The sequence below is a fragment of the Pseudorasbora parva genome, chromosome 2 (genome assembly GCF_024679245.1).
Source record: "Pseudorasbora parva isolate DD20220531a chromosome 2, ASM2467924v1, whole genome shotgun sequence".
Classification (NCBI taxonomy): Eukaryota; Metazoa; Chordata; class Actinopteri; order Cypriniformes; family Gobionidae; genus Pseudorasbora; species Pseudorasbora parva.
Genome location: NC_090173.1, coordinates 45,949,390 through 45,976,148, shown reverse-complemented (window position 1 = coordinate 45,976,148; position 26,759 = coordinate 45,949,390). Strand labels below are relative to the sequence as shown.

Below are 26,759 nucleotides of genomic sequence, written 5' to 3'. Positions count from 1 at the left end.
CGTCCATCCATCCATCCATCCATCCATCCATCCATCCATCCATCCATCCATCCATCCATCCATCCATCCATCCATCCATCCATCCATCCATCCATCCATCCATCCATCCATCCCTGGTCCATCCATCAATCCATCCATCCCTGGTCTGTCTGTCTGTCTGTCTGTCTGTCTATCTATCTATCTATCTATCTATCTATCTATCTATCTATCTATCTATCTATCTATCTATCTATCTATCTATCTATCTATCTATCTATCTATCTATCTATCCATCCATCCATCCATCCATCCATCCATCCATCCATCCATCCATCCATCCATCCATCCATCCATCCCTGGTCCGTCCGTCCATCCATCCATCCATCCATCCATCCATCCATCCATCCATCCATCCATCCATCCATCCATCCATCCATCCCTGGTCCATCCGTCCATCCATCCATCCATCCATCCATCCATCCATCCATCCATCCATCCATCCATCCATCCATCCATCCATCCATCCATCCATCCATCCATCCCTGGTCTGTCTGTCTGTCTATCTGTGTCCGTCCGTCCGTCCGTCCGTCCATCCATCCATCCATCCATCCATCCATCCATCCATCCATCCATCTAATATATCTAGACATAATATATTAAATGTTTTCTATAAAATACAAATAATAATGAAAACAAAAAATGGGGTGAATTTAGATTTCGTTCTGACTTAACAGCACTATCTCAGTGCACTAACACTAATTATAAAACTTTAAGCAGCTAAACTTTACAAAGGTCTAGTTTCATAAGACTGTTTCACTTCAGGCATCATAACAAACATATTTATCCAAAACAAATGAATCCAAACAGCAGAAAAGCAGCCAAGCTGTGATGAGTTAAACCACAAACTCTCACAGAAACAGAGCACAGAGGTTAAGCAAAACAATACTGGATCACATAAGAATCATTTTATAAGGTGAAACTGCATACCAGTGTGTTGAAATTGAACACATATAACTTTCTGTTAGTTTCCATGGAAATATGGAGCCAAAATTGCCTTTGAGAGCAGGTTTGGCTGGTACTTGCCCACAGGGATATTAGCGATTCAAAAGTCCACTAATGAACCAACCACACTGAGTGATGTTCAAGTATTCATACACGTCAACTACAGAGACATGCAAACATGCACACATTGTGCTCTGAATGTCATATGAACCTTTACCTGCATGTCTGAGTTCAGACATACAGGTCTGCCTTTCCCATGATGCTTGAGTTTCACTCTCGTGGACGTTAATATATACAGGTGATCTGTATTCGATTACTATCGAGGCCACAGTTCATCCTCAACTCAGAATCAAGCACTCAAAAATTCATTCATATGTTTGTTTAGACAGATGTGTCTAAACAAGTGGCAGATGGTTTCATTTATGCCAGCGCAAAAACTATGCTTGAAAAACAGGCAGGGGAAAAAAGGTTCGAGAACCGGAGACATTGGGATCCGTTTCGATCTCTCGCGTTGAAAACATCACAAGCTTGTGTGGAAGTAGGTCAGTCCAGCAGCGTTCCAGATCTCACGTTCTCTGACCCAGATGACTGTCAACACCCCAGGACGGGCTAAGTGTGTTTAACTTTCTTAAACAGCCTCGTTCAACTACATGAACTTTGCTTGTAAGCTCCATGAAAAAAAAGTGGATTGGGGGTACAGGACATTATTCTCAAATCCACGTTAAAGGGATATTTAACCCCAGAATGGAAATGCTGTATTCATTTACTCACCCTCATATCATTCCAAACATGCATGCATGAGTCATTTGTTTCTGTGGATGCCAAGAGATTTTGTCTGTTCAATGAATGTCAATGTGGTCCAAAACTACTGGGTTCATCCTACTGACTTTAATAGTACGGTAATTTTTCAAAACATCTTTTTTTTTTTTTTTTTGTTCCACAAAAAGAAGAAAGAAGAGACTAACGAGTAAAAGACGTAATTTTCCTTTTTACCTGCACAGTTCCTTTAAGACTCACCTAATTAATCATACAAATTCAGTAGAATGCACTAGCGACAGCATTGTGATGGTGAGTTAACAGAAAATGTGAAAATACAGTAAAGGTACATGTGCTGTCATTGAGCTGAAGTGTAATGTAACCGGTTCAGATTGTTTTTTTGCATGTGACAGTGATTTGAACAATTCAACAGATATTTAGGGTCAAAAATCAAAGCCAATATCAATCAGCTAAGGAGGGGAATGAGGCAGTTTTAGTTTCTGACTGCTTGTTCGGTTTGCTCTTTTATGAACATTAGTAGATTGTGAAATGCCCGCACATCTTGAGAACAGCTTCAGATGATCATGCAATTCTTCCATAAGAGCAACAGCTGGAGAAAGAGCTACTCTGGAAAACAGGGAGAAATAACCACGCTAAAATCTTCAAATATTTATAAAGTGCTATGGAAGATCTGTACAATGGAGCTGCTGGACCAGTATTAACAAATCGCTCCTTGTAACTTTTCATAGAGCTCCTTGAAGGAAAAAATGAAAGGGAAAAGGAAAGATGTAAAGAGTCCAAACATCCTTCTCGGGTTGCTGAATCTGACAATTTGCTGAGTATGAAAAAAAAAGAGAGAAAGTATTATGGCCAATAAAAATAAGCAGGCACTTTACTCTGGAGGGGATTTAAATATATATTTCAGCACAGCCTTCTTAACAAACTTCTCAAAACTTTAGGTAAAAAAAACAAATAAAAGAAACAAATAAGAAATAAACAAAAGAACAACCTGTAAAAACACTAAATAAAACACTAAAACAAGCAAACAATAAACAAACGGTAATCACAAAACAATAAATAAAAACAACATAAACAAAAGAGTAAACAACACTAAAACAATAAATAAAAACACAAATAAAAGAAACGAATAAACAGTAAAACAAGCAATAAAACAATAAGTAAAAGAACAAATAATAAATAAACAGTAAAACACAAACAATAAATAGAAAACAAACAAGAGTAAACAACACTAAAACAATAAATAAATCATCAAATAAAAGAAACGAATAAACAGTAAAACAAGCAATAAAACAATAAATAAAAGAACAAATAATAAATAAACCAAAGAATAAAAAGTCAAACACTAAATAAACAACAAAACAAACAAAACCAACAGAAAACACAAACAATAAATAAAATATAAACAACAAACAAAACAAAACAAACAAACAAACAAACAAACAAACAAACGCTTTTAAGGACTATCTAGTTGGAGTCACCAGTTTTCCAGATTAGTGTCATCAAAACTTTGATGTGTGTTTGATGTGCAGAACTTTGTGCAGATTGTGCTATGTCGTAACTGATATCTGTGAATTTACGTTTGTACAGACACAGATTCTGATTCCATAAGTCTATATTTCACTCCGTAAGGACCAGCAGTCTGATTCACACAAACCGTCTTCAAATGCCACGAGTTGAAGGTTTTTTACCCCTTCCTAGGACCCCTTCCTTTATGGCTCAGGACTCCCATATCACCTCAAACACACACATGACTCCTCTGCTTCCAAAGACAGCCTCTATTTCCTGCCCGAGGAGCTTTCTAAAGTCCTTATGCTTCCTAATGTGCTAATTTCTGATGTCAGTGCCATCCTGGAGACGGTGGATTTGGTCATGTGACCCTGGGTCTAGTTGTCGCACAGAGAAGTAGAAATCAGAAAAACCTGTTTTTAAGACAATGAGATATTTTTCATAAATTGCTGGTGGTCACATACAATATATCTGATTTGTTGTCATTTTATGAATGGTAGTGTAGGTGATCCACAAAAACGGCACAACTATTTAGAATTTAAATATCTGAATTGTTAAAGTGGCTATGTCTAACCAACAAAGAAAAATTATAAAAGATGATAGCTACTAATTATCACATAAGAGCAGCCTCAAATATGACCCAGCGCTGTAAAGCGAGAGTTTCAGAAGACAACATTTATGGCAGGGCGACAATTCAAAAACCTCTCGTCTCCAAGAACAACACACAAAGGCGGATAATTTACATTAGAGGCACCAAACCTGGAACCCTGAGCAATGGTCTGATGGGAGTTTGGTTTCATGAGTCATCACTTTCCTACAGACTATACCGGCATCTGGAGAAAGTCAAGGGATGGTTAAAACACGACCAACTGTTAAACACTCAGAGGAATCATCAAGTCCAATGATAGGTCTGTATGGGAAATACTATCAACCAAATTTGAGGCCACTGGACAGGAAGACGTCCCTCAAGATTGTTCCCACATACACATTTAAGACTTAACACAGTCTTACAATGAAGATCAGGATATGGCTTTTCCAATCACCATATCCAAAAACTGTCATTATGGGAAATTTTGGAGCAGAGCATTTCCATGGCCTTCAGAAAACAGGAGGTTCTTCGTAAAGAACGGGGCAATATGCATGGAATATTTATTACACAAATTAATGTTGGAATTAGAACCAAAACAGGTTTTATAGCTCGATTAGAACATGGTAAAGTTCTACAAAGAACTTGTTATTCTCTAGTTCTGTCCTTTAAAGAACACAGAACTGAAAACATTGATCTGAAGAACCAAATGGAACCTTTTTTGATCTACGAAATAAAGCGACTTAAGAACCACAAGCAATTCAAACAACGTCAAGAAAATCTCAGAGTCGACACAAAATCACACCATTCTTTGGAATTTAGAATATGACTGAAATGTTCTTGACAGAGTTTGAATTACTCTTGGTTCTTGAGTTGCTTTATGGTACATGATGAAATAAGGCATTTTTACTACATTCAACCATCATTTTCCCAAGGTTTCTCTTTGTATTTGATTAATCTTCATTGGCTCGTATTGAAAAGGAATCGGAATATGCAAGTAAAATCAAGTGCGAAGGGCTCAGTAAATGCCGTCCGATGGCGAGCTCTGCTCTGCTCATCCTCTGATGGATTCAGAAACAGTTTCAATGCATCTCGCTGCTTTGATCATTTGGCTTCTGCGATGTTAACTAATTTACTGTCATAAGTCAGTATTATCACACACATAGCTGTTACACACCCACCCTCTCACACGCTCTGTCTTTCCCACTCGACAACATCTGAAACAGCACTGGGTTATGTAAACCCATTTGGAAAGTGGGCTGTAAGTGAGAGCAGATGTTGGATGTATGCATTAGGCTCCGGAAAAGACAAATATATGATTTAAGACTTTACACAAATATTGCATTTACAGACCTAATGATGGCCATTTTTTGCCATGTGATATCTTCAAACATGATCTACATTTGCTTGTCGCTTCTCTTCCTTGTTATATGCACATGTTCAATAAGCACACTTTTGAACCAGCCCGACCCTAAGTATTACACTTCAGCAAGTCAATTGTAAAGCAATGTTTGTGGAGAGATGTGCTAGTACTTCTTTGTGAGATAAAAGCGGAGCAATTTTGCCTGAAAACAATACAAAAAGTACAAGTATTTGAGACTGAGGCTTTTGAAAACCACATAGTAATGTGAACATTTCGAAAACCGTAGTAACTGCATAGCATCACTTGTTCTTGAAAATGTTAAGTTGTTATTTACGCAAACCAAAAAGTAATTTGCTTCAAGAAAAATTTGTATCAATACATGTAGTGTTGATGCATCAAGGTCCGAGCATACACGGAATAATAACTGAAGAATCTTTTATGGTTTTTAAAGGCCAAAATCCAAGAGCAATTTTCCTGAATATATAGCACCATGGGAAACCCGGTCATGGCCCTCCTGGAGAAGCTCATCTCACATGCACACTTACTGCAAAACAATTACAGCGACACACTTGGACGCCGACCAACCATGACAGAGCCAACAAGATAGTATCTGAGCTACAAACAAAGTCACTGAACACGATATTATTTCAAACCCATTAATCCATAATTACGTCAGCGTATACATTATGACCAAACACATTTTCTCTGGTACACAATTGGAAAAACTAACTGATAACCTCTAAATAAACTGTCTGTTAACATCTATGAGAACTGTATCCAACTCTGGTGACGTCACTCAGTCCAGCTGTCCCAGATGTTCAACCTATTTATGATGCAATGAGCTTTATTTACATTTTAGTCAAGGGAAAAGGGCCAACATATCAATGTGGCTTAATCAAAAGGTTATACACTCTTAAGGCTATTTCACCGTGCGTCACTTCTCAGACACCGCATGACCTGGCAAACACAGATTCGACAAAAACAAGGGCCGACCAATGGCAACAGATGCCGACAAGGGTAACACACTGATCCGACAAAACTAGAGATGCTCTGACATATTGGCCAATAATCGCTATCTGTCAATACAAGCAATTATTTTCACATGATCGGAGCTGATTATATCCTGTCAATCAAAAGGGTGGCAGAAAACGTGTCAGAAGCTTTTAGGGCTGTCAAAGTTAACACAACAATAACGCATTAACAGTTAAAAAAATTGCGAGGTTAAAGCAGGCTCTATTTGACCCAACTGTAGTTCAAGCCAGGGTTGCCAGGTCTGCAGTTTATCCCTATATTAAACATTATTTGTAGTCCCCGCCATTTAATAATCATGTTTCTGATAAGAAACAAGTCTCAGGTTCCACATTTTCAAATGATATGATACAATTCAAACAATAAATGCAATTTTGACACTCTTTAATTTGTCAGATTGCTGTAGTGCCTCAGTTCAAAAGGCAGCGCAAGAGTGTGAAAAGTTACAGCGTGAAAAAACACGCATGAACATCAGAAGGTACGTTGTAAGATACATCACAACTTGCCAAAATTAATCATGTCTCATGTAATCGCTCAATCAGTGTTTCAACCGTGGAAACACGACAATAAAACAGCTTGTGAACAATGGATGACTTTCCTGAGGTAAATGTAAGTGACATTGTTCACAATTCGTTAGTAAGCAATAAAGAAACACTAGAGATAATCTTATTTTCTATTAATTATTTATGTATGCTTGAATAAAATTGTCATGAATATAAGTGTTTATTAAACCACCTTATATGCAACCGACAAACTGAATCGGAATTGGAAATGTGAACTGGCCTTTAAAATCAAAGGTCCTTTATTGGCTTCCATGAAGAACCTTTAACATCAAATGGAACCTTTCCATTCCAGTGGGAAATGTGTTTTAGATTATTAAAATGTTCTTTACGTGATTCTTTTAGGAACGGTTCTAGACAGATAGTGAATGGACCCACACACCTTCTTAGCAGCTCGTGACGGAGGTTTCCTGATGGGTTTGGAGATCTCGCTTCGTTTGGACACCGATCCATTGCCCTGTTTACTGGTGGACGGAGAGGGTGACGGGGTCGTGGCTGCGGGGCTCGTTTGGATGGCCATTTCCTCCGTGCAGGTGAGACGCAGGCTGCGGAAGTACTCGTCAGTTTCCCGGTCCACCACCAGCAGTCTGGTCTCCTGTTCCACGGCCTTGATCCGCTGCACCACCTGAGCGGAAGAGAAAGCAAAACCGCTGAGCCTTAAGAGATGTGAACATGATGAAAACATTTGTGCTGCTTTTTTTGTTTGGAAAAATCATGATACATCAGGATTCTTTGAATAATAGAAAGTTCAAAAGAACAGCATTGATTAACATTATACATGTCTTTATAGTAACTTTTGGTCAATTTGAGGCATCCTTGCTGAATAAAAGCATTAATTTATTTCCAAAAAAATCTTACTGGCCTTGACCCGCACTAGGCCTACCATTCACACGGTCTTATATGATCCTCCTGTCATAACTGGAACTGCATACAAAAAAAATATCTAGTCATACAGTCTACGGCTGTAATACTAGTAGCCTCCAGCTGCTGTCAAAGCTTCCACATAATTAGAGTCAGCGCAACTAAAGAAATGCATGGAATTTAATTGTGCATTCTCAAATCCACAGGTTTCTGATACGCAAGGCTCTTTATTTTCCATGCTAAGTTATTTCCAAAGCCCAAACCTTCTTAACCTCAAATAAAGGGATATCAATCTATGCGGTTTATACTGGCATGCATATAGCTACACAAATACCAGGTTTGGACACACTGACACATTCTCATGATTTTTTACACATTTAGTAAAAAACAGTAAAAAAACCATTGAAACTATCAAGTAACACTAATGGCACTATGGATGTGACCGAAACACAAATGAAAAGCTTCTTATATTGAGTCTCTGTGTGTCTAGATTGCAACTCTGCTCGCCTCACACTCTCATCCAACTTCATCTTGGGATGCTTTTAAACATTTTTTTTTAACGTTCCACCACCCCCGTGATGGTAAAGCTTTATTTTCATCATCATCATTCCAGTCTTCAGTGTCACATCCTTCAGAAATCCTTCTGATATCATGATTTGAAATATAAATCTTTTCCAACATTATAAACGTCTATACTGTAACTTTTAATCAATTGAATACATCCTTGCTGAATAAAAAAATCGTACTGACCCCAAAATTTCAATGTTATAGTGTAAAACTATGAAACAACATATCATGAAGGCTAATCACAACGCATGTTTTTACACAATGATGTTATTGTTAGCCACAAAATATATGCCGATATTATATAGGCCTATATATGCCGAAAACACGTATCATGGACAATGTAATGAGCCCGGAATATGCGAGATCAGCACAGGTGTGTGATGTACCTGATGGTGTGTCTCTCTCTCCACGTTCTCGCCGTTCACCTCCACCACACGGTCACCCGCGCGCAGCCCCGATGCCTCAGCCGGGGACGCGCGTTCCACTTTCCGTATGTACTGTCCGGTTTTTCCTTTCTCTCCGTGCAGATGAAACCCATAGCCGTTATCTCCCTTCTTCATTACACACAACCGAGGCTTCAATTCACTTGCCATTGTATTCCCCTTTGGTCTTCACATTCAAACGTTATATAAAAAAATAAAAATAAAAACTTAAGGTAAAAGCATCTGCAAATGTTTGCAAGCAAGCATCGTTGTCGGCTCTATATGGTCTAGTGCACAGTCCACAGTGTATTTGCAATAATGCATGCACGTATCCAGCTCAACGCAATAGTTATAACAGACAGAAAGCGGAATATTCAGTACGAACCGATTAATTGCTTTTGCAAGAGAAATGCAAAAGTGTTGCAGGCGATAGCTGACTGTGTAACTACCTGTGGATGTTCATAGACGCATCCAAAACTCCTCCATGAGACATTCTGCCCACGGAGAGAGAAACGCAACTGGTGCTGCTGTCCACTGAGAAACTGTGTGGCGAGGAGTGAAATAAGACCGCCCATTCACAGACACAACAGAAACGCGCAGAGGACAGTCGCGAAAGAGCCTTTCTCTGTCCATCAGAAATGTGTGTGTAGACAATGACTTTAACAATAACAGTGCTGGACACAACTTTTAGGCTAGATTAAAAACGCTGTGCGATTTATAGGTAGTTATCGATTTCAAAGGGAATTTGAAAGAATTTTACGTCTGATAAGTCAACGTAAAGGTAATACAAATTTAATTTTCGAGAAACAATCAGTCGAGAGGTTTGTCTTTGAGTTGTACTAATTTCGGGGGCGCGAGCGTCGTTACCTTAGAAAAGATTTAAACGTCGTTTAGAACAAAAGTATGTATAGATAAAAAAGAAAAAAAAAAGAAAAAAAGTGAACTAAAGGGATAGCAACATAGCCTAATTAGCACTCGTCAAGGAAAACGTCAATGTTCTGTTATGTTTTTCGGGAAAACGCCACTTCTATTTGTTATCGTTTGGATATACATGTAGCCTATGTAAAAAAAAAAAAAAGAACCAAAAAAAAAAAAATCCGTTACAGCTCTCACAGGCCATAACACCATAATTGCAAATCAATAACATTCCAGTAAATGTATGGTATTAACAACTTGCACACATATGCCTACAACACATGAGCTGAGAAGAGAGGTGAATGCCTAGAAGAGAAAGTGTTTGGTGTTTATAACACCGTCTCATGTGCAACTTCTCATAAAATATAAATAAATAATATGAATTTGAGAACATTTCAGGTCACAACCCACATATAGGCTAACACAGCCTGAGTGTGCTGCACTCTGCTGGTGAAAAAATATCTATCTATCTATCTATCCATCCATCCATCCATCCATCCATCCATCCGTCCATCCGTCCGTCCGTCCGTCCGTCGTGTAGATTAAAAATGTAAAAACAGCATTTTTTGAACTCTAATCAAGTGAAGCTCTATACAAATGATTTATTCTTGGCTTTTCTGTAGGTTCTCTCAATTCATTATTTAATAAGGGTACAGGATTTCACTACACTTTTTTTTGTTATAAAGGCCCGCTCACCCAGTTGTTTAAAAATGTTCATAACGTTCTGTGATGTTGTTTTTTTTAAATTCTTCTTTAGCCTTATAAATAGCAGGACAGCGTAGCAATTGAGATATGCTAGAATACAATTTACAAAAGAGCAAAATGCAAAATGAGGGCCATCATTCATTATACGTGCATGTGTTAGACAGCTGGCAAACATAAATGATTACCAACACTCAAACATGTCTTTTAGCAGATGTGAACAGTTCAACCAAAGCCTAAAAAACCCTAAAAAAGCATTTCTGAAGGAGTGTACATCAGTTTAAAGTAAAAAATGATTTAAAATAATACTCACCGTCCTTGTGTGGTTCCAAAAATGTACAACTTATCCTCCATAAAAAACAACATATAAAAATATAAAAGCATTTTGACTTTTAGGTTAACTTATTTGAACCACTTCAGCACACTTCAATAAAAAATACAAATATCCTCAAAATTAAAATTCTTTACTGGTACAATTCATAGTACTGTAGCCATTTTATAACGACCAAAAACAAAAACAAACAAAACTAAATATAACCGGCTAATTTGCACTGAAAATCATTTTACAAAACACACTGCACAAAGTCCTATTTCTCGGCTAAATTTCTGTAAAATAAATAGGCATGAGGAAATCAATAGTATTTTACAAACAGACTCTTTTAGATCAACATAGCGTTGATGACATGGTTCTATAAATGAACCTCTGACTTTTTTAAACATATCCAATGAATCACATAGGACTTGTGCAACTTACATTTCCTTTATAAATCCATAACAGTGCACTGTCTACTTGAACTCAAAAGCTTGACAAAAACAATAAAAATCAAAATAATAATGATGACAGGGTGCACCCTTTTATGCAAAATAAACACTGATATAAGTCAATTAAAAAGGACTAATTACAATAAGTTACATTCCTGCGGAGTATCATGACTGCGCTGTGATATTACTACTGACGAGAGAAAAAAAAAACAGCGACTGAGTGAGTGTTTATGTCCAGTTTTGCTCAAATGTACACACATTAGTCCATATGCTCACATTAGTGTCCATAAACATCTGTTCCCTTCTGTGAAGATATTCCATCTGAGCTCAAGCTAGTGTCTTTTACATTTTATGGCTGTTTTCAGTTCATTTCTATCGTACAACATTTTCAATTATTTTTTGTCTGGGTCATATTTCACACTAAAAATAATATCAGCCCTAAATGGCAGATAAAAATATAACTGTGATTGGTTGCTTCAGCACTATAAAGTTTTTTTTTTTTTTTTTTTTTTTTTGCATAATCACATTATTGGAAAATTAAGAACATTCCTTTCCAAAATGACCACATTATTATAATGCAAAAGAAAAATGTAATTAGAATAAATTCTTAATAATATTTTTTTAAACTGTATTTAATTATTTAAATTCATACAATTGAAAAAAAAAACAGTAAATAAAAGGCTTTCATAAATGTAAAAACTATAGAAAGAAAATATATATTTTTAAATAATAATATATATATTTTGAAAATAATTGTTTTTAATAAAAATATTTTTTGTGTTGTTTAATTTTGAAAATAATGTCAATGCAAAAAAAAAAAAAAAAAAAAACATTTTGCACCCCTGATATAGGACTGCTTTTGTAAATATACATATTCAAGGGAGAAATATGACCCAGACATACTGGTTTGGTGAGATTTACAGGTTAAGTGGTGGTAAAGGTTTTAAAAACCAAGACAAATTCCCTCTTGTCGCTGATCACCACTGCCTGGGACCTTGCATACCAGTTAAAGAGGCAGTGACCAGTGGACGAGGCTAAAGTCGGATACTTAGATACTTTCATTAGTGTGTCCTAAACTTCATACCTCTCTACATTCAGAAAATAAAAGAAAAATGTACACAGAATGAGAGAAGCATGTTCTGTCTGAAGGCACAGATACCTCTATGGGGGCAGGAGAGTAACACTTGGCCCGGCCGAAAGGGCAAAAATCAGTGCAAGAACAGGGAAGTGGGGAGGAAATAAGTGGAAATCCTTAGCTTAAATGCATTGCTCATTCCCGCTGTGCTCCTTGTAACTCTGTTTCGGCCATCATTCGTATTAAAAGTCTTAAAAACGTAGCTTGCAAGCCCAGTTTCATCCGTGCTGCATCAAAGTCCAAGCGCTTCCTGTATTTACATAAAGGGTTGTATAGTAATGTACAGTGGGGCTTTATTGAGCGTGAGGTTTGCCGTGAACTCTGAAGCGATACAGGCAGGTGTATTCGGGATGACCCCAGTTCGACAGCACTCGCATCTCAATGATCTGAAAGGCCTTGTCATTCTTTTCCTGGAAAAAAAAAAAAGAGGCAAAAATTAAATGTGGTCAGCTATTCTGCTCAGTGCCAAACACTGTAGCTCCATTTCAAACCCTAGGAAGCTGCCCTGGGGTCTAGCTAGAGCAGAACTACACAGATGATGGGGATGGAACATACAGAGCATGTATTCGGTTAGTTAGACAGAAGCACTTTGCTAAGCTAATAACACTTGATTTTTTTATTAAAAGGATAGTTCAAAATGATTAGAAGAGCCAGGACAATTTTAATACAACTCTGATTGTGTTTATCAGAATGAAGAATGTCATATTCACCTAGGATGGCTTGAGGGCGAGTAAATCATGGGCTAAATAAAATGTTTAGGTGAACTATCCCTTTAATGCTTTCTGGGACAGCTTGTTGCTGGTGCAAGTTGCTAAACTTACGACAAGATGCTCTCATAAGCATAAAGAAGCTAATTCTACATTTAGTTTGAATGGTTTAATTACATTTTATTATTTAAAAAGGATGTCTAATCAATTGCATTCATAAAACTTAGAAAATTTAATTAATATTTGATTCAAACTTGAACAATAATAGCACCCTTTGAAATGCATTCCCCCCAGAAATCTGTGTTGTCAGTTTTACAATTTAATAAAAATGCATTACCGAAAACAGTGGTAATCAAATGAATATATAAAACAGTAGTTGGCCTTTTAAATGAATATGTATGGTTGAAAATTTTTAATATTCCTTAAAAATCCTTTAAAAAACTTGTATTGTTGCTATTACCTTGAGAAGTAAATGTTACTGTACACTAGTAATATACAGCATCTTTCATAATTTCAAGTTAAACCAAACTTCCAATCATCCTCTTTTAAAGAGGTCAGTTCACACTTTTCCCTAACCCTGACACTATCGAGGATCCCCGGACATCTTACAACTGCAAATTCTGTATGGATGTATATATTTTACCATAACTGGGAAGGTCTGGAGTGATTCTCCATCTTCTTCATAGGTGTAGTCACCCAGCAGTTTCCCTTCTTCCTGATATTCATCATCCAATCCCTGCAGATACAGACAGCAAGACTTATATACTGTTCCACACGCGACAATAGGCTACTTCTTAACACACATACTCAATGGTTTAAGCATCCATGAAACACGTGTGAGTACATACTCATAAACCAGACACAAGCATGTTTTCTTACGTAGACAGAGAATCGGCGTGGTGCACTGCTGATGTTTCCAGAGGGAGAGAGGCTTTTGGGAATATGCTCCAGGCAGAAGGAGGTAGGGATCACGCTTAAAGACAGCCTGATCACCAGATAACCCTGGGAGCCTTTAAATGCCCAGCAGTTTCCTGGGTACATGTCCGGCTACAAGGCAGACAGAAAATCACATCAAACATATTTTTATGTCCGTCTTAAGGCATTTTAGGACAAAGAAATGTTTACCTATCACCTTATCTGTTTGTTTTGCTTATTCACTCTTATTTTATTACTGACTAGTCATCTTAAAAATGTTTGAACTTTAGATTAGTTAAGTTAGCACTTTTTGTTGTGATATAAAAATTGTAATCGAGAATTGTGAAATTTCATTGGTATGTAAAAATGAGTCAGCATGCCCACATGGTAATTGCGAGCTACATAAAAAATTAGTCGATTTTGAGGTTCTCGCAAAAATGAGTTCATTAAGCCCTCGTCTAGCAATCCCAATGCGCAAAATAGCAATTAAATATTTAAAAGTGTCTTTTATTTGTAAGTTTTCTGAGAGGAGTACCTTTCCTTTGAAGAAAATGAATTATTGTAACAAATTAAGCCCCTGTTTCGTAACAAAAACCAACTATAGTTGAAAGTGCCCAAAGTATACATTTTATCTGGGATTTGAACCCATGACCTTTACATTACTAGCAACATTGTCTATTTAAGCTTTAGAAAAGTTGCATATATTGATATGTGTGATGGTGGTTTAGGTTATCGATCACTTCAAGTACAGTACAAAGCTAGTTCTTTGAGTTTTTACCTGGATGATAGCACGTGGAGACTGTGAGAAGTACCACAGTGGGATTCCAAACAGGCTCATCAATGCCGTCTTTGTCTCATACGTCTCGGAGCAGCGCGTGCTGAGAATACTGCCACCTGCACACACAATAGTCTTGTGTAAAAACGTCTTTAAAGGGCCAGTGATGATCATATGTACATGTTTTGTAGATGTGCTTACCTCCAGACTCCAGAGCGTAGTCCACCTGTCCGGTGCGATCCTCGGAGTACAGCTTCAAAGCACGCTGGACAATCAACTGGACTTGCTGAGAGATTGAGGGGAAACAGTTAGTATACATTTATTATAATTATTTATATAATTATAATTTATTGTAATATCACCTAATTGTTCATTAAAATTTCAGGCTAAATAACATTTAGCATTTGCTATGCTAGCTGCGAAGAGAAAAAGGTATAAATAATTGGTTACAGGACTACAGCTCAAGTAACTGAAGGAACCCGAGTTAAAAATGTGTTTAGGTTATAAATTAAGTTCCTCTAACTCAATGTAGTTTGTTAGTTGAACACAATTTCACAATTTTGCAGTTATAACTTAAAAAAACTAGCAAAGTGTTGCATTATTTTTTTTTGTAAAGTTTTTTCCCCCGAGTGTTGTACCTCTTCTGACATCCCAGCAGCCCCGGCGGTGTGGGCGACAGTCTGAGTAATTGTTTCAGTAGAGGACTGCTGCTGTTTGCTCTCCTGCATCTGAAGGGAGAGATTTCCCAGAATGCTGCGCTCCAGGGCCATGAGGGTCACGGTGAGGTCAGAAGAGCGTGTGTACTGAGATGCGAGCCACGGCAGCAAGGGCTCGGGAATCTCCACTTCACCCTCGTTACGGCCGTACAACAGAGCGTACAACTCTTTTTTCACCTGTGCCGACACCTGGGGAAGAAATTAGAGTATATATATAAGTGAAAACTTATATCACTTATATAAACCTACTTAGCAGCAGGACAAGCATAATATCTGCCGTATAAACACTACACACCGTTTCATGTATGGTGTCGAGTCGGTCGCATTTCCCTTGACATCCCATCACCCCTTGCAGGTCTCCTCTGATGCGGCCCAGCTCCGCTTCCAACCTCTGAACCTCAGAGAGCAAAGCATCATGTGTCTCCTGAGATACTCCAACACTGCAGAGCAAAAGCCAAAAGCGGACATTAATACTGTTACAGGAAGTGCCCAAAACAACTACATTTGCTGGTGATTTTTTTTAGCATGTTTACCTGACAGGGGCCTGTACTCGAGTCTGATGTGTTAGATGGATTTTCTTAGATTGAGAAGACAACCGAGACAGAGTTAAATGAACAAGTATAATCAATAATTACAAAGATTGTGCAGTTCAAAATTTCGAGGTGACTGTTTTTCAACTTTTATCATTAATAATAAGAAAAGTTTCTTGAGCAGCAAATCATCATATTATAATGATTTCTAAAGGAACATGTAACATGAGTAATGATGCTGAAAATTCAGCTCTACTGTCACAGGAATAAATTACATTGTAAAATATATTCAAATAGGAAATAGATATTTATTTTACATTGTAATATTTTACAGTATTACTGTATTTTTTATTAAATAAATGCAGCCTTCTTGAGCAGAAGAGAATTCTTATAAATTTTTTTTATAAAATCTTACAGACCTCAAAGAGTGGAGGATATGGGGGAACAACCTCTAAATTGTAATTGCAGTAATTCTGACAAGACACAAAGGCCTCAAACAAGTGTGTTATACCTCAGTTCTAGAGTTCAGGTTCTGAAGCAGGAGTTCCAGCTCGGATAGTCGAGCATCAAGACTCTTCTGATGCTGCACACGCTGTACATCAGTCTGGAACACACAGAGAGGATAAAAAATATATACATTATATAGTTAGTTGTAGGGTAAAATTATGCCAGTAGGGATAAGAGCAGGGCTGAACTGGTAATCTGGCATACCGGGCACCCGGTGGGCCGACGCACTTTGGGGCCGGTAGTAAAAAAATAAATAAAAATAAAAAATAAAATGTTGTACCACTGACAAAATGCAGCGACAGCAGCCCATTTGTTTTGTCTTCTAAATTGAAGAGCCGCCACGAGAGAGAACTCCCCTCCATATTAGGCGCTTTTTTTCTATGTATTTATTTATTAGTATTTGAGCACATCGAACTGCAAAAGGCGAATATCCGCACAGCGCAGCCGCTGATGAATGAACGTATGCTGCGTTTAAATGCTGCTCTATACGACACTTTGACTCTGAATTTTGTTTTATACAATCGTGTGATATGGGAACATTACAGGTTCTGTGTTGAATCAGCTGAAAACAGCCGCGAGCATGTTGTAGCTATTCATTACGAGGTAAAGCGGAAAACGGCAATACACACAAACATGCGTATTGCCGTTTTTAAATTCAGTTTAGAAGAACCGTTTACCATTTTTAAATTAAGTTTAGCAGAACCGTTTACCGTTTTTAAATTCAGTTAAGCAGAACCACAACTTACATTGCAGCTAACAGCGAAGAAATATGGTGTTTCGGAAGAAACATTTATTACAATTTTTGCTATTATTACTTAAATTAATATTGCAGAATATAACTCACTTTTATAGAGGCTGTTTTTGTATTTTCTACAGGTGTTTAGATTTTTTTAACTTACAAATATAATAGTTTATTATATGTTTTATATAGTTTTAGAAACCATATAGCCATATAATGAGGAACAATGTTTTTTACCCTGTGACTATCATGATCTTACATTTAAATGAAACAGGCCTACAGTTAAACTACAGTTTTAAATTCTGGATCCCATGAATTAAGGACAAAGCTTTTTCCTCTTTAAAAGTTTTATTAACTTTTTAATAGATTTAATGAAATAACATAAGACATAAGAGTGAGTAAAAGATGACAGCATTTAAAAGCAGTAAATTTACTTTACTGCATCCTAGCTCAAAATGATCAGTGCTTTACTGCCAAGGGCATTTCTGTGTGACAAAAAAAGCAATATTAAGTTTATTTGCATTTGCAGCAAATTCGATAATATCTATCAGTCTTTGTCCTTGTCCTAGTTTTATTTATATACGCCAATTTAAGGCCCCAACCCCAGCAAAAACATTCACGGGGAACTCATGGTCTGGATGTGCTGGGTATGCCAGAGCCGAATTTTAGCCCCAGTCCAGCCCTGGATAAGAGGTGGGATGTATTGTACATAAATGCCCATCCAACTTTTTTAACTTGCATATTTATTTATTAAAACCATATCAGCTTCAAAATAATATATAATTAAATATATATATATATATATATATATATATATATATATATATATATATATATATATATATATATATATATATATATATATATATGGTGAAGAAAAAAAGTATTTGAACACCCTGCTATTTTGCAAGTTCTCCCACTTGGAAATCATGGAGGGGTCTGAAATTATCATCATAGGTGCATGTCCCCTGTGAGAGACATACTCTAAACAAAAAAATCACAATATATGATTTTATAACTATTTATTTGTATGATGCAGCTGAAAATAAGTATTTGAACACCTGTCTATCAGCTAGAATTCTGACCCTCAAAGACCTGTTAGTCTGCCTTTAAAATGTCCACCTCCACTCCATTTATTATCCCAAATTAGATGCAACTGTTTGAGATCATTAGCTGCATAAAGACACCTGTCCACCCCAAACAATCAGTAAGAATCCAACTACTAACATGGCCAAGACCAAAGAGCTGTCCAAAGACATTAGAGACAAAATTGTACACCTCCACAAGCTGGAAAGGGCAACGGGGAAATTGCCAAGCAGCTTGGTGAAAAAAGGTCCACTGTTGGAGCAATCATTATAAAATGGAAGAAGCTAAACATGACTGTCAATCTCCCTCAGACTGAGGCTCCATGCAAGATCTCACCTCGTGGGGTCTCAATGATCCTAAAAAAGGTGAGAAATCAGCCCACAACTACACGTAAGGAGCTGTTCAATGACCTGAAAAGAGCTGGGACCACCATTTCCAAGGTTACTATTGGTAATACACTAAGACGTCATGATTTGAAATCATGCATGGTACCCTTCTGCAGTGTGTGCAAACCTGGTGAAAAACTACAGGAAACGTTTGACCTCTGTAATTGCAAACAAAGGCTACTGTACCAAATTTTACAATTGATTTTCTCAGGTGTTCAAATACTTATTCTGCCGTGCAAAGGCAAAAGACCTTAACTTCATTTATGGTCAAAAATGAGTTATTGCCATTTTTGGAACAATGGACATCATTTTTATCATGTGGAAAAATATCTTGAGTCAATTTTGTTCTTATCTGCTAAAAATAGGATGTTGTTTTTGCCATAACTTCCAAAAACAGAGGGAAAGCAAAGGCAGAAAACCTTAACATCAGTTAGAGTCTTTTGGCTTTGTTCCGCTGCGTTCACACCGCACGCGAATAAATCGCGCTATTCGCGCGAAGTTGGACGCGTGAACATTTTGAATCCATTCGCGTGTGACATTCCCTACACAACAGACGCGAATTCGCGTCATGGGAGGGGTTTCTGCTAGTCATTTTGACTGGGTCACTTGACTTCTTTTCTGTAAAAAATACTACTGTTAATTTGTGACAACGTAGTTTGAAGACTTTTTCAGGCGATAATATTGTTGTTTAATGCTCAAATCTGTGTTTTTTTAATACAAAAAGTGCTCATTCGCATGTGACATTCACTACACAACAGACGCGAATTCGCGTCATGGGAGGGGGTTCTGCCAGGCAGCGGCAGTCGGCAGAAAGACTATCCGAGTTAAGGCTGCTCTCACATTAAAAGTACATTTTGTGACACAATAGAGTAGTATTTTTAAATTACTCTGGCCTCGGGGTTCCTCTATGGGTTTCCCATCCGTCACTTCACCACGTGACAGCAGTAAGCAGGCTCCTCATTGGTTAACGCGGCGCGAATATCCGCCAAAGTTCAGATTTTTCAACTTGAGCGTTCAAAACGCTCAATTCGCGTGATCATTGCCGCTTCACTCGCACTGCCTCATTTGTGCAAATCGCGCCGCAGAATGCCTATTCGCGTCTCTGCATTGACTTAACATGTAAATCCCTCGTGCGAATCGCGTCATTCGCGTGCAGTGTGAACGCAGCATGAGGCTAATACAGTCATACTAAAAGCTAAACAACTTCGATTTTGATTTCAGTGGACCTTTAAGATACAGAACCTAAAGGCATAGGGACCTGTTCACAACCTGATTGGTCGACTTTTATGACGTTTTTGAAACGAGATACATGATACATATGATGGTATTTTGACCAGCTGAAAACTTGTGAAGAGCTTATAAAATGCGTAAAGGAGTCAAAACAGGGGCAGGAATCATCTCTCTCTCTCTCTCTCCCACACACACACACACACACACACACACACACACAATCATAGACCTGCTGCGAGGACACGTGGTTCTGATGCCTGTCCCGAACTAAGACGGGCAAAATCGTGACTATGACAAGAAAAAACAAGTATGCTTCAGCATTCTGCCCTTTTTAGGGTCACATCTTGTGACATCATGTCCTGTTTTTGGTTAGTTTACATGTCCTTTGGTCTGTGTTGCGTTCATATTTAATTCAAATCATACCAGAGTTAGTTTGGTGTGCACCATGGTTCAGATGGCAGCATTCACACTTATTAAAATGAACCGCACTGACAGACATTGAACCAGGGTTTGTTTTAATCAAACCAAAAATGCCAAGTATGAACACACACTAAAGATCAAAACAGAAAAAAAAACATTTTTAATCATGAATGAGTATAAAAGCTGATGGGTAGAACAGAAGCGCACTCATTCTCACCTCCGCCCTGCTGACCGTCTCTCTCTTTATCTCTCCCTTGAGTGCTGTGAACTTGGGTTCGAGGAGCTGTGAGACCCACAGGCCAAGACTCTCTCTGTCTGTTTGCGTGTTTATCTGGTCCTGAAGGGCCTGAACGAAACCCACAGCCTCCTCATGCTGCTGCTTGGCTTTCAGCTCCCCCTGCTGGATGCTTTCCCAAAGTGACGCCATACGCTGCTCGAGTTGAGCCAAACGCTCGCTGTTAATGGACTCAGATGCAGCCTGAAAGAGTTCACATTCAAATCAAATTCATGTACTTTTGCTGAATGAATCAGACATCCCTAAATATCAGCTCTGACTAGACATCGTTCGATAGCGATCGGTGCTAGTTTGTTACCTGAGAGACCGCTGCAGCTGGGATGTGTTGTTCTTCAGCTAGTGGCTTGTTTGCAAAAGAAGGTAGTGCAGGTAAAGAGGGAAGAGATGGCAGAGAAGGGAGGGGAGGAAGTGATACGAAAGAGGTGACCGCTGTTTTCCACTCTGTGAGGTTTACAGCTGGCAGGAAGGAGAGTGCGATGGGTGGACCGAGATACCATAATCCTATAAACACAGAGAAAGCAAAACCTTGGAAACAGGATCTCTAAATATCACATAGTCTTTGTTCAAAAGCTCATTTAAAGTGTTTATGGACTCTTTCCTGCGATTATGCTATTCATTTTAAGTTACTAGTGCATTTCAGGGCAACAACTTCAACTTCACATAAGCTTTTTGAAGAAGGAGAGAGAGAGAGAAAGAGAGAGAGATGTGTGTTTTTTGTGCAATCTTGGATAAGTGTGAAAGTAATCAAGAGATTAAGCAAAACCATCTGGGTATAAGTACAGATGATTGCACAAGTGTGGCTGTTTATTAGTGCCAGGGGTTTAGTGAAGGAATGTCTGGATCATTACAAATGTTTCTGTGCCATTAGTGTCACCAAAAGGAATCGCAACAACAATGACTGCTTTTAATATAACTTGTCTGTGTATATTAGATTCTATTAGATATTGGGAGAAAGAATTTTACCATATAAAAATGCTACACACGTCAGCATTATGTTCTGTGACATGCTTTTGATTACCACAAAAGCATCGAAGCAATTACATTGGAAGCCTAACAAGTAAGTATGCAGCAAGGTCAAAACACATTTAAAATACACTATTACAGAAGCTTAACAAAAACGCTTGCAAACACTGTATGTACTAAGACCAGTATGAGTCAAAATCGAAAACAAGCACTTACATTCTAAAATGATGTTTCGGAAACACTTTACAATAAGGCTCATTAGTTAACATGAACTAATTAATGAACTGTACTTATAAACCGTTTATTTAGCTTTATCAATGTTAATTTCAACATTTACTAATGCATCATTCAAATCTTGGTAAAATTAGTTAATGCACTGTGAAGTGTGAACTAACATGAGCAAACCATTAACAACTGGATTTTTATGAACTAACGTTAACACAGACTAACAAATGCTGAACAGAGGTGTTGTTTATGGTTAATTCATTTTAGCTAATGCATTAAAGGGTTAGTTCACCCAAAAATGAAAATTATTTCATTAATTACTCACCCTCATGTCGTTGGACACCTGTAAGACCTTCGTTCATCTTCAGAACACAAATGAAGATATTTTTGTTGAAAGCTGATGGCTGAGAAAGGCTTCAGAAAGGCCTCCATTGGCATTCAGTGCATTTCAACTGACCCACTCACAAGACCCATAAAAGGCACTAAAGACGACGTTACAAAGTCCATCTCACTGCAGTGGCTGTACAATAATTTTACAATGCGACGAAAATAGTTATTGTGCGCACAAAAATCAAAATAACGATACAATCCACCAAATTATTGACGTGAACTTGACGCATGCGCGAGAATATGACGCAGCTCCGCCGTTCGAATCATAGCGAATACATGACCCGGAAGAGGAGGAGCGCCACTATCGCGTGAGTTCACGTCCGAGACCTACACGGAAGACAATATCTTGGCAGATAAAGTCATTATTTAGATTTTTTTTTTTTTGCGCACAAAAACTGTTCTCGCCGCTTACAATTATTGTACAGCCACTGTAGTGAGATGGACTTTGTAGCGACGTCTTTAGTGCCTTTTATGGGTCTTGTGAGTGGGTCAGTGGAACTGTACTGAATGCCAAAGGAGGCCTTTTTGAAGCCTTTCTCAGCCATCAGCTTTCAACAAAAATATCTTCATTTGTGTTCCGACGATGAACGAAGGTCTTACAGGTGTCCAACGACATGAGGGTGAGTAATTAATGAAATAATTTTCATTTTTGGGTGAACTAACCCTTTAACTAAATATACACTCACCTAAAGGATTATTAGGAACACCATACTAATACTGTGTTTGACCCCCTTTTGCCTTCAGAACCGCCTTAAATCTACGTGGCATTGATTCAACAAGGGCTAAAAGCATTTTTTAGAAATGTTGGCCCATATTGATAGGATAGCATCTTGCAGTTGATGGAGATTTGTGGGATGCACATCGAGGACACGAAGCTCCCGTTCCACCACATCCCAAAGATGCTCTATTGGGTTGAGATCTGGTGACGGTGGGGGCCATTTTAGTTCAGTGAACTCATCGTCATGTTCAAGAAACCAATTTAAAATGAATCGAGCTTTGTGACATGGTGCATTATTCTGCTGGAAGTAGCTATCAGAGGATGGGTACATGGTGGTCATAAAGGAATGGACATGGTCAGAAACAATGCTCAGGTAGGCCGTGGCATTTAAACGATGCCCAATTGGGGCCTAAATTGTGCCAAGAAAACATCCCCCACACCATTACACCACCAGCCTGCACAGTGTTAACAAGGCATGATGGATCCATGTTCTCATTCCTTTTACACCAAATTCTGACTCTACCATCTGAATGTCTCAACAGAAATCGAGACTCATCAGACCAGGCAACATTTTTCCAGTGTTCAACTGTCCAATTTTGGTGAGCTTGTGCCAATTGTAGCCTCTTTTACCTATTTGTAGTGGAGATGAGTGGTACCTGGTGGGGTTTTCTGCTGTTGTAGCCCATCCGCCTCAAGGCAGGGTATCTGCAGGTTTTACCAAGTCAAATTTAAGACTTTTTAAGACCTTTTTAAGACCATTATGAATAAAATTTAAGACCTATATTGCGCAATAAAAAAAAACATGCATAAGAAATCCAGAATCACTCAATTACTTAAACTTATATTATTTAATTTATTTTAAATTGAACAAAGTATTAGTGAACTTATTATTCATAACTCAATCCCACCGGGATTAGCATATATATATTATATATTTTTTTGCCCAGCCCTAATATATATATATATATATATATATATATATATATATATATATATATATATATATATATATATATATATATATATATATATATATATATATATATATTAGGGCTGGGCAAAAAAAAATCGATTTTTCGATTAATCGGTTTTTAAAGTCTGGTCGATTCAGAATCGATTCTCAAAGGCCATGAATCGATTTTTTTGAATCTTTATTTCCGCTAACATTGAACATAAGCTTAACGTAAATCTATTTACTAGTCTTCTCCACTAGATGTCACCCATTTGCCTTGCGTGATCTTACGAAGGAGCAAGAGGCACATCATTTATCCATTCAGTGTTTAAATGGCAGCTTCCGGTGCGTTGTCGCCTTTTATAATGCTGAGGTAAAATGCTGTAGTAATACTAAAAATCTGCGGAACCATTTGATGTGACAACACACACACAGCTGAGCACACAACTGCTAAAAATAATTACATACACGCGAATGCTTGCCTTGCATTAGGATCAAACTTGAGCAGTCACTTAAGCACGTACGTTAGCCATTATAGACATATTCAAATTATAGTCCATATACAGCGCAGGATCAATAATTCAAACCCTAATAGCTTATATTATAAACAGATTTCCTCTAATAATAGTTAGTCCACAGTCAACTTAAGTCAGTTAAGGTATTGTTGTCTGTTACCACGACAAATACTCACCCATAGACTAAAAAAATTATGAACGCATTTCTCATGTATGAAAAGTAAATTTGCACACATGAGCAGCAAAATCGCAAGAAAAGCTTGTCGTATACTGAAAATTGCTATAAAAAAAACATCCAATATCCTAGCTTTTTATGTTTTAGAATAAATATATCAAAACATCCATAAAATACTTCTCAGATAAAATTTTTTTTTAAATAAAGTTGCATCAAAATTGTATTTAACAATTGTATGGATTTGAAATATAGAGATGCGTTCTGTTTTAATGTACTCAGGTGTACCTAAAATAAAAAGTTTAACATACATGATTGTGGCTCTTCATTTCTTTTTAATTACACATTTATGTTCACTGTTCTTTTTTATAAATACCTATAGTATTTGTATTAAATCTATATTCATTTGAGTTGAATCGAAAATCGAATTGAGAATCGAAATTGAATCGATTTGAGGACTTGTGAATCAAAATCGAATCGAATCTGAACATCTGAATAGATACCCAGCCCTAATATTATATATATATATATATATATATATATATATATATATATATATATATATATATATATATATATATATAATTTTTTTATTTATTTGTGGTGGTCACATTAACCATATTATGTTAGATGCACAATGATCACACATGGCAATAAAACTAACAAAATGCATGAATCTTGTTTGGTAGGCATATTACAAAAACAAAAAAGGCTGTTCCAGTAGTGCACTATCTATCTTTAATAACACGATCGCTTGGGGTGGGAAATATGACCAACATCTTAAAAGTAAACCACAGCAATAAGCAATTGCTAAATATAAGTAAAACGTTATTAAGTAATTACGTAATCAAGTAATCGGTCAGTAATAAAATATATACGTATAAACAAATGACAATAGGAAAAATAAATACAACATAAAGATGCATACAAAGAGGAACACTCCACTGTTTTTAGAAATAGGGCTTATTCAACTTCTTTTGGATAAACCCCATTTAGATATGTGGGCAAATGCATTTGTCTCAGTGCATGCATTGTTTTAGTTTGGCAGGGTCGCCGCTAGCTTAGCTTAAAATGCATTTCCCTACATATCTAAATGTAGCAAAGTAGAATAAGCCCGATTTCTAAAAAAGTTGGACTGTTTCTTTAAGTGTAAGTGCTGTTTTCCCCGTTGGTGTTGTTGTTGAGCTGTGTTAGTTTGCTTTCACTTTGAGAGCTTACTAATGCCCAGATCCAGTACTTACTGACAGTTCCCAAACTTTTTAACTCAAATCAGGATATAGACATATGCATAATGTGTATATTTGATCGTTCAAGAGTAACGTTAGGCTAATGAGCCTAAAAATAACACATTCAATACACTCGCGCGAGCGCTGTGTAGCGACTCAGGCGAATCAAACACACAATCGCCAGTTACATTTAACAAATATGCTTTGAAAGTTGTGCTGATGGACAGACCTTCCCCCAACACAACAGCTACCCTGGAAACCATCTGATAAGATGTTTTACGACCGGAAAGAATGTGGAGAAAGTCTTATACACAAAGAGCTTAAGACACAGAGCTTTTGCCTCAAATTATAGACAAACCCTCTATAGATGAACATGCACCCCAGGACATTATATGTAAACACATAATTGTTTTGTAAAATGTTTCTTCTGTATGGTATTTTGCATCTTTTTGTCTGTGTCTTAACAAAGTACTAGTTCAGATAACCTCATATATGTCATGTCTCCTATCAAATTAATGCTCACTTCACGACTTACACTTCCATGTATATCACTTATTCAGAAAATGCAATGTGTGTTTGTTGCATTAATTATAGTATGAAGACTCAGAGACCCACTGAGTCGAACTTTCAAACAAAGAGCCATAAATCTGCTGAGGAATTTCCCGCCGGGAAATCCCAACACTCTCATTGGTTAAGTCTAACCCCAGAGGGTGGGACTACCCCCAGACCTTAAAAGAGGTGCTCGGATGCCCTCCCTTCCTCTCTCTTCTCTCTCTGGCTGAACCAACACGTCATCGTGGCTGGCCCTTGAGCCAGGCCACCAATGCAGGCCCTCCAAGCAGGCCTCATCTCTTCCAAAAATCTTCTCTTCTACAATCCGATCTTCAAGAACACGAAGCATCGCTAAAGCAAACAGCCGCTTCCCTCCCAACCTCGGAAAGGACCGCCGGACCGCCGGACACGCAGACACACATGCACACAAGCGAGAAGCCAAAACGAAACCAAAAAGAATGCAAGTATTCTATTTCTTACTGCTGTAAAGAGGGTGTGTTATTCTCCCGTTGGGATAAATTAACTCCGTGAAGGTCGTATTTGGTTGAACTGAAGGAAAGCTGTTTCTTACCCT

At 37.6% G+C, this 26,759-nt stretch overlaps 2 protein-coding genes across 7 annotated transcripts in view; both read right to left on the bottom strand.

Moving 5' to 3' along the window:
• Positions 1 to 9,179, bottom strand: part of LOC137045376 (Na(+)/H(+) exchange regulatory cofactor NHE-RF2) — a 34,136-nt gene extending 24,957 nt beyond the window's left edge. The window contains exons 1-3 of one of the 2 annotated variants that reach the window (XM_067421972.1): positions 9,102 to 9,179; positions 8,617 to 8,839; positions 7,185 to 7,427 (exon numbers count right to left, since the gene is read on the bottom strand). In XM_067421972.1, the coding sequence (XP_067278073.1) occupies positions 7,185 to 7,427; positions 8,617 to 8,839; positions 9,102 to 9,145 (510 nt within the window). In that variant the 5' untranslated portion in view covers positions 9,146 to 9,179. Of the gene's footprint in view, positions 1 to 7,184; positions 7,428 to 8,616; positions 8,840 to 9,037 lie in introns of both variants that reach the window. The other variant, XM_067421980.1, reaches the window with a different exon arrangement.
• Positions 9,180 to 10,717: 1,538 nt separating this feature from the next.
• The window catches only part of sun1b (Sad1 and UNC84 domain containing 1b), a 53,421-nt gene continuing 37,379 nt past the window's right edge, over positions 10,718 to 26,759 (bottom strand). For all 5 annotated transcript variants that reach the window (XM_067421948.1, XM_067421952.1, XM_067421932.1 and 2 more), the window contains 11 exons: positions 20,771 to 20,973; positions 20,395 to 20,655; positions 16,321 to 16,413; positions 15,813 to 15,856; positions 15,575 to 15,719; positions 15,202 to 15,468; positions 14,765 to 14,849; positions 14,567 to 14,682; positions 13,753 to 13,920; positions 13,517 to 13,609; positions 10,718 to 12,576 (listed from right to left, as the gene is read on the bottom strand). In XM_067421948.1, coding sequence (XP_067278049.1) covers positions 12,460 to 12,576; positions 13,517 to 13,609; positions 13,753 to 13,920; positions 14,567 to 14,682; positions 14,765 to 14,849; positions 15,202 to 15,468; positions 15,575 to 15,719; positions 15,813 to 15,856; positions 16,321 to 16,413; positions 20,395 to 20,655; positions 20,771 to 20,973 — 1,592 coding nt within the window. In that variant the 3' untranslated portion in view covers positions 10,718 to 12,459. The remainder of the gene's footprint in view (positions 12,577 to 13,516; positions 13,610 to 13,752; positions 13,921 to 14,566; positions 14,683 to 14,764; positions 14,850 to 15,201; positions 15,469 to 15,574; positions 15,720 to 15,812; positions 15,857 to 16,320; positions 16,414 to 20,394; positions 20,656 to 20,770; positions 20,974 to 26,759) is intronic.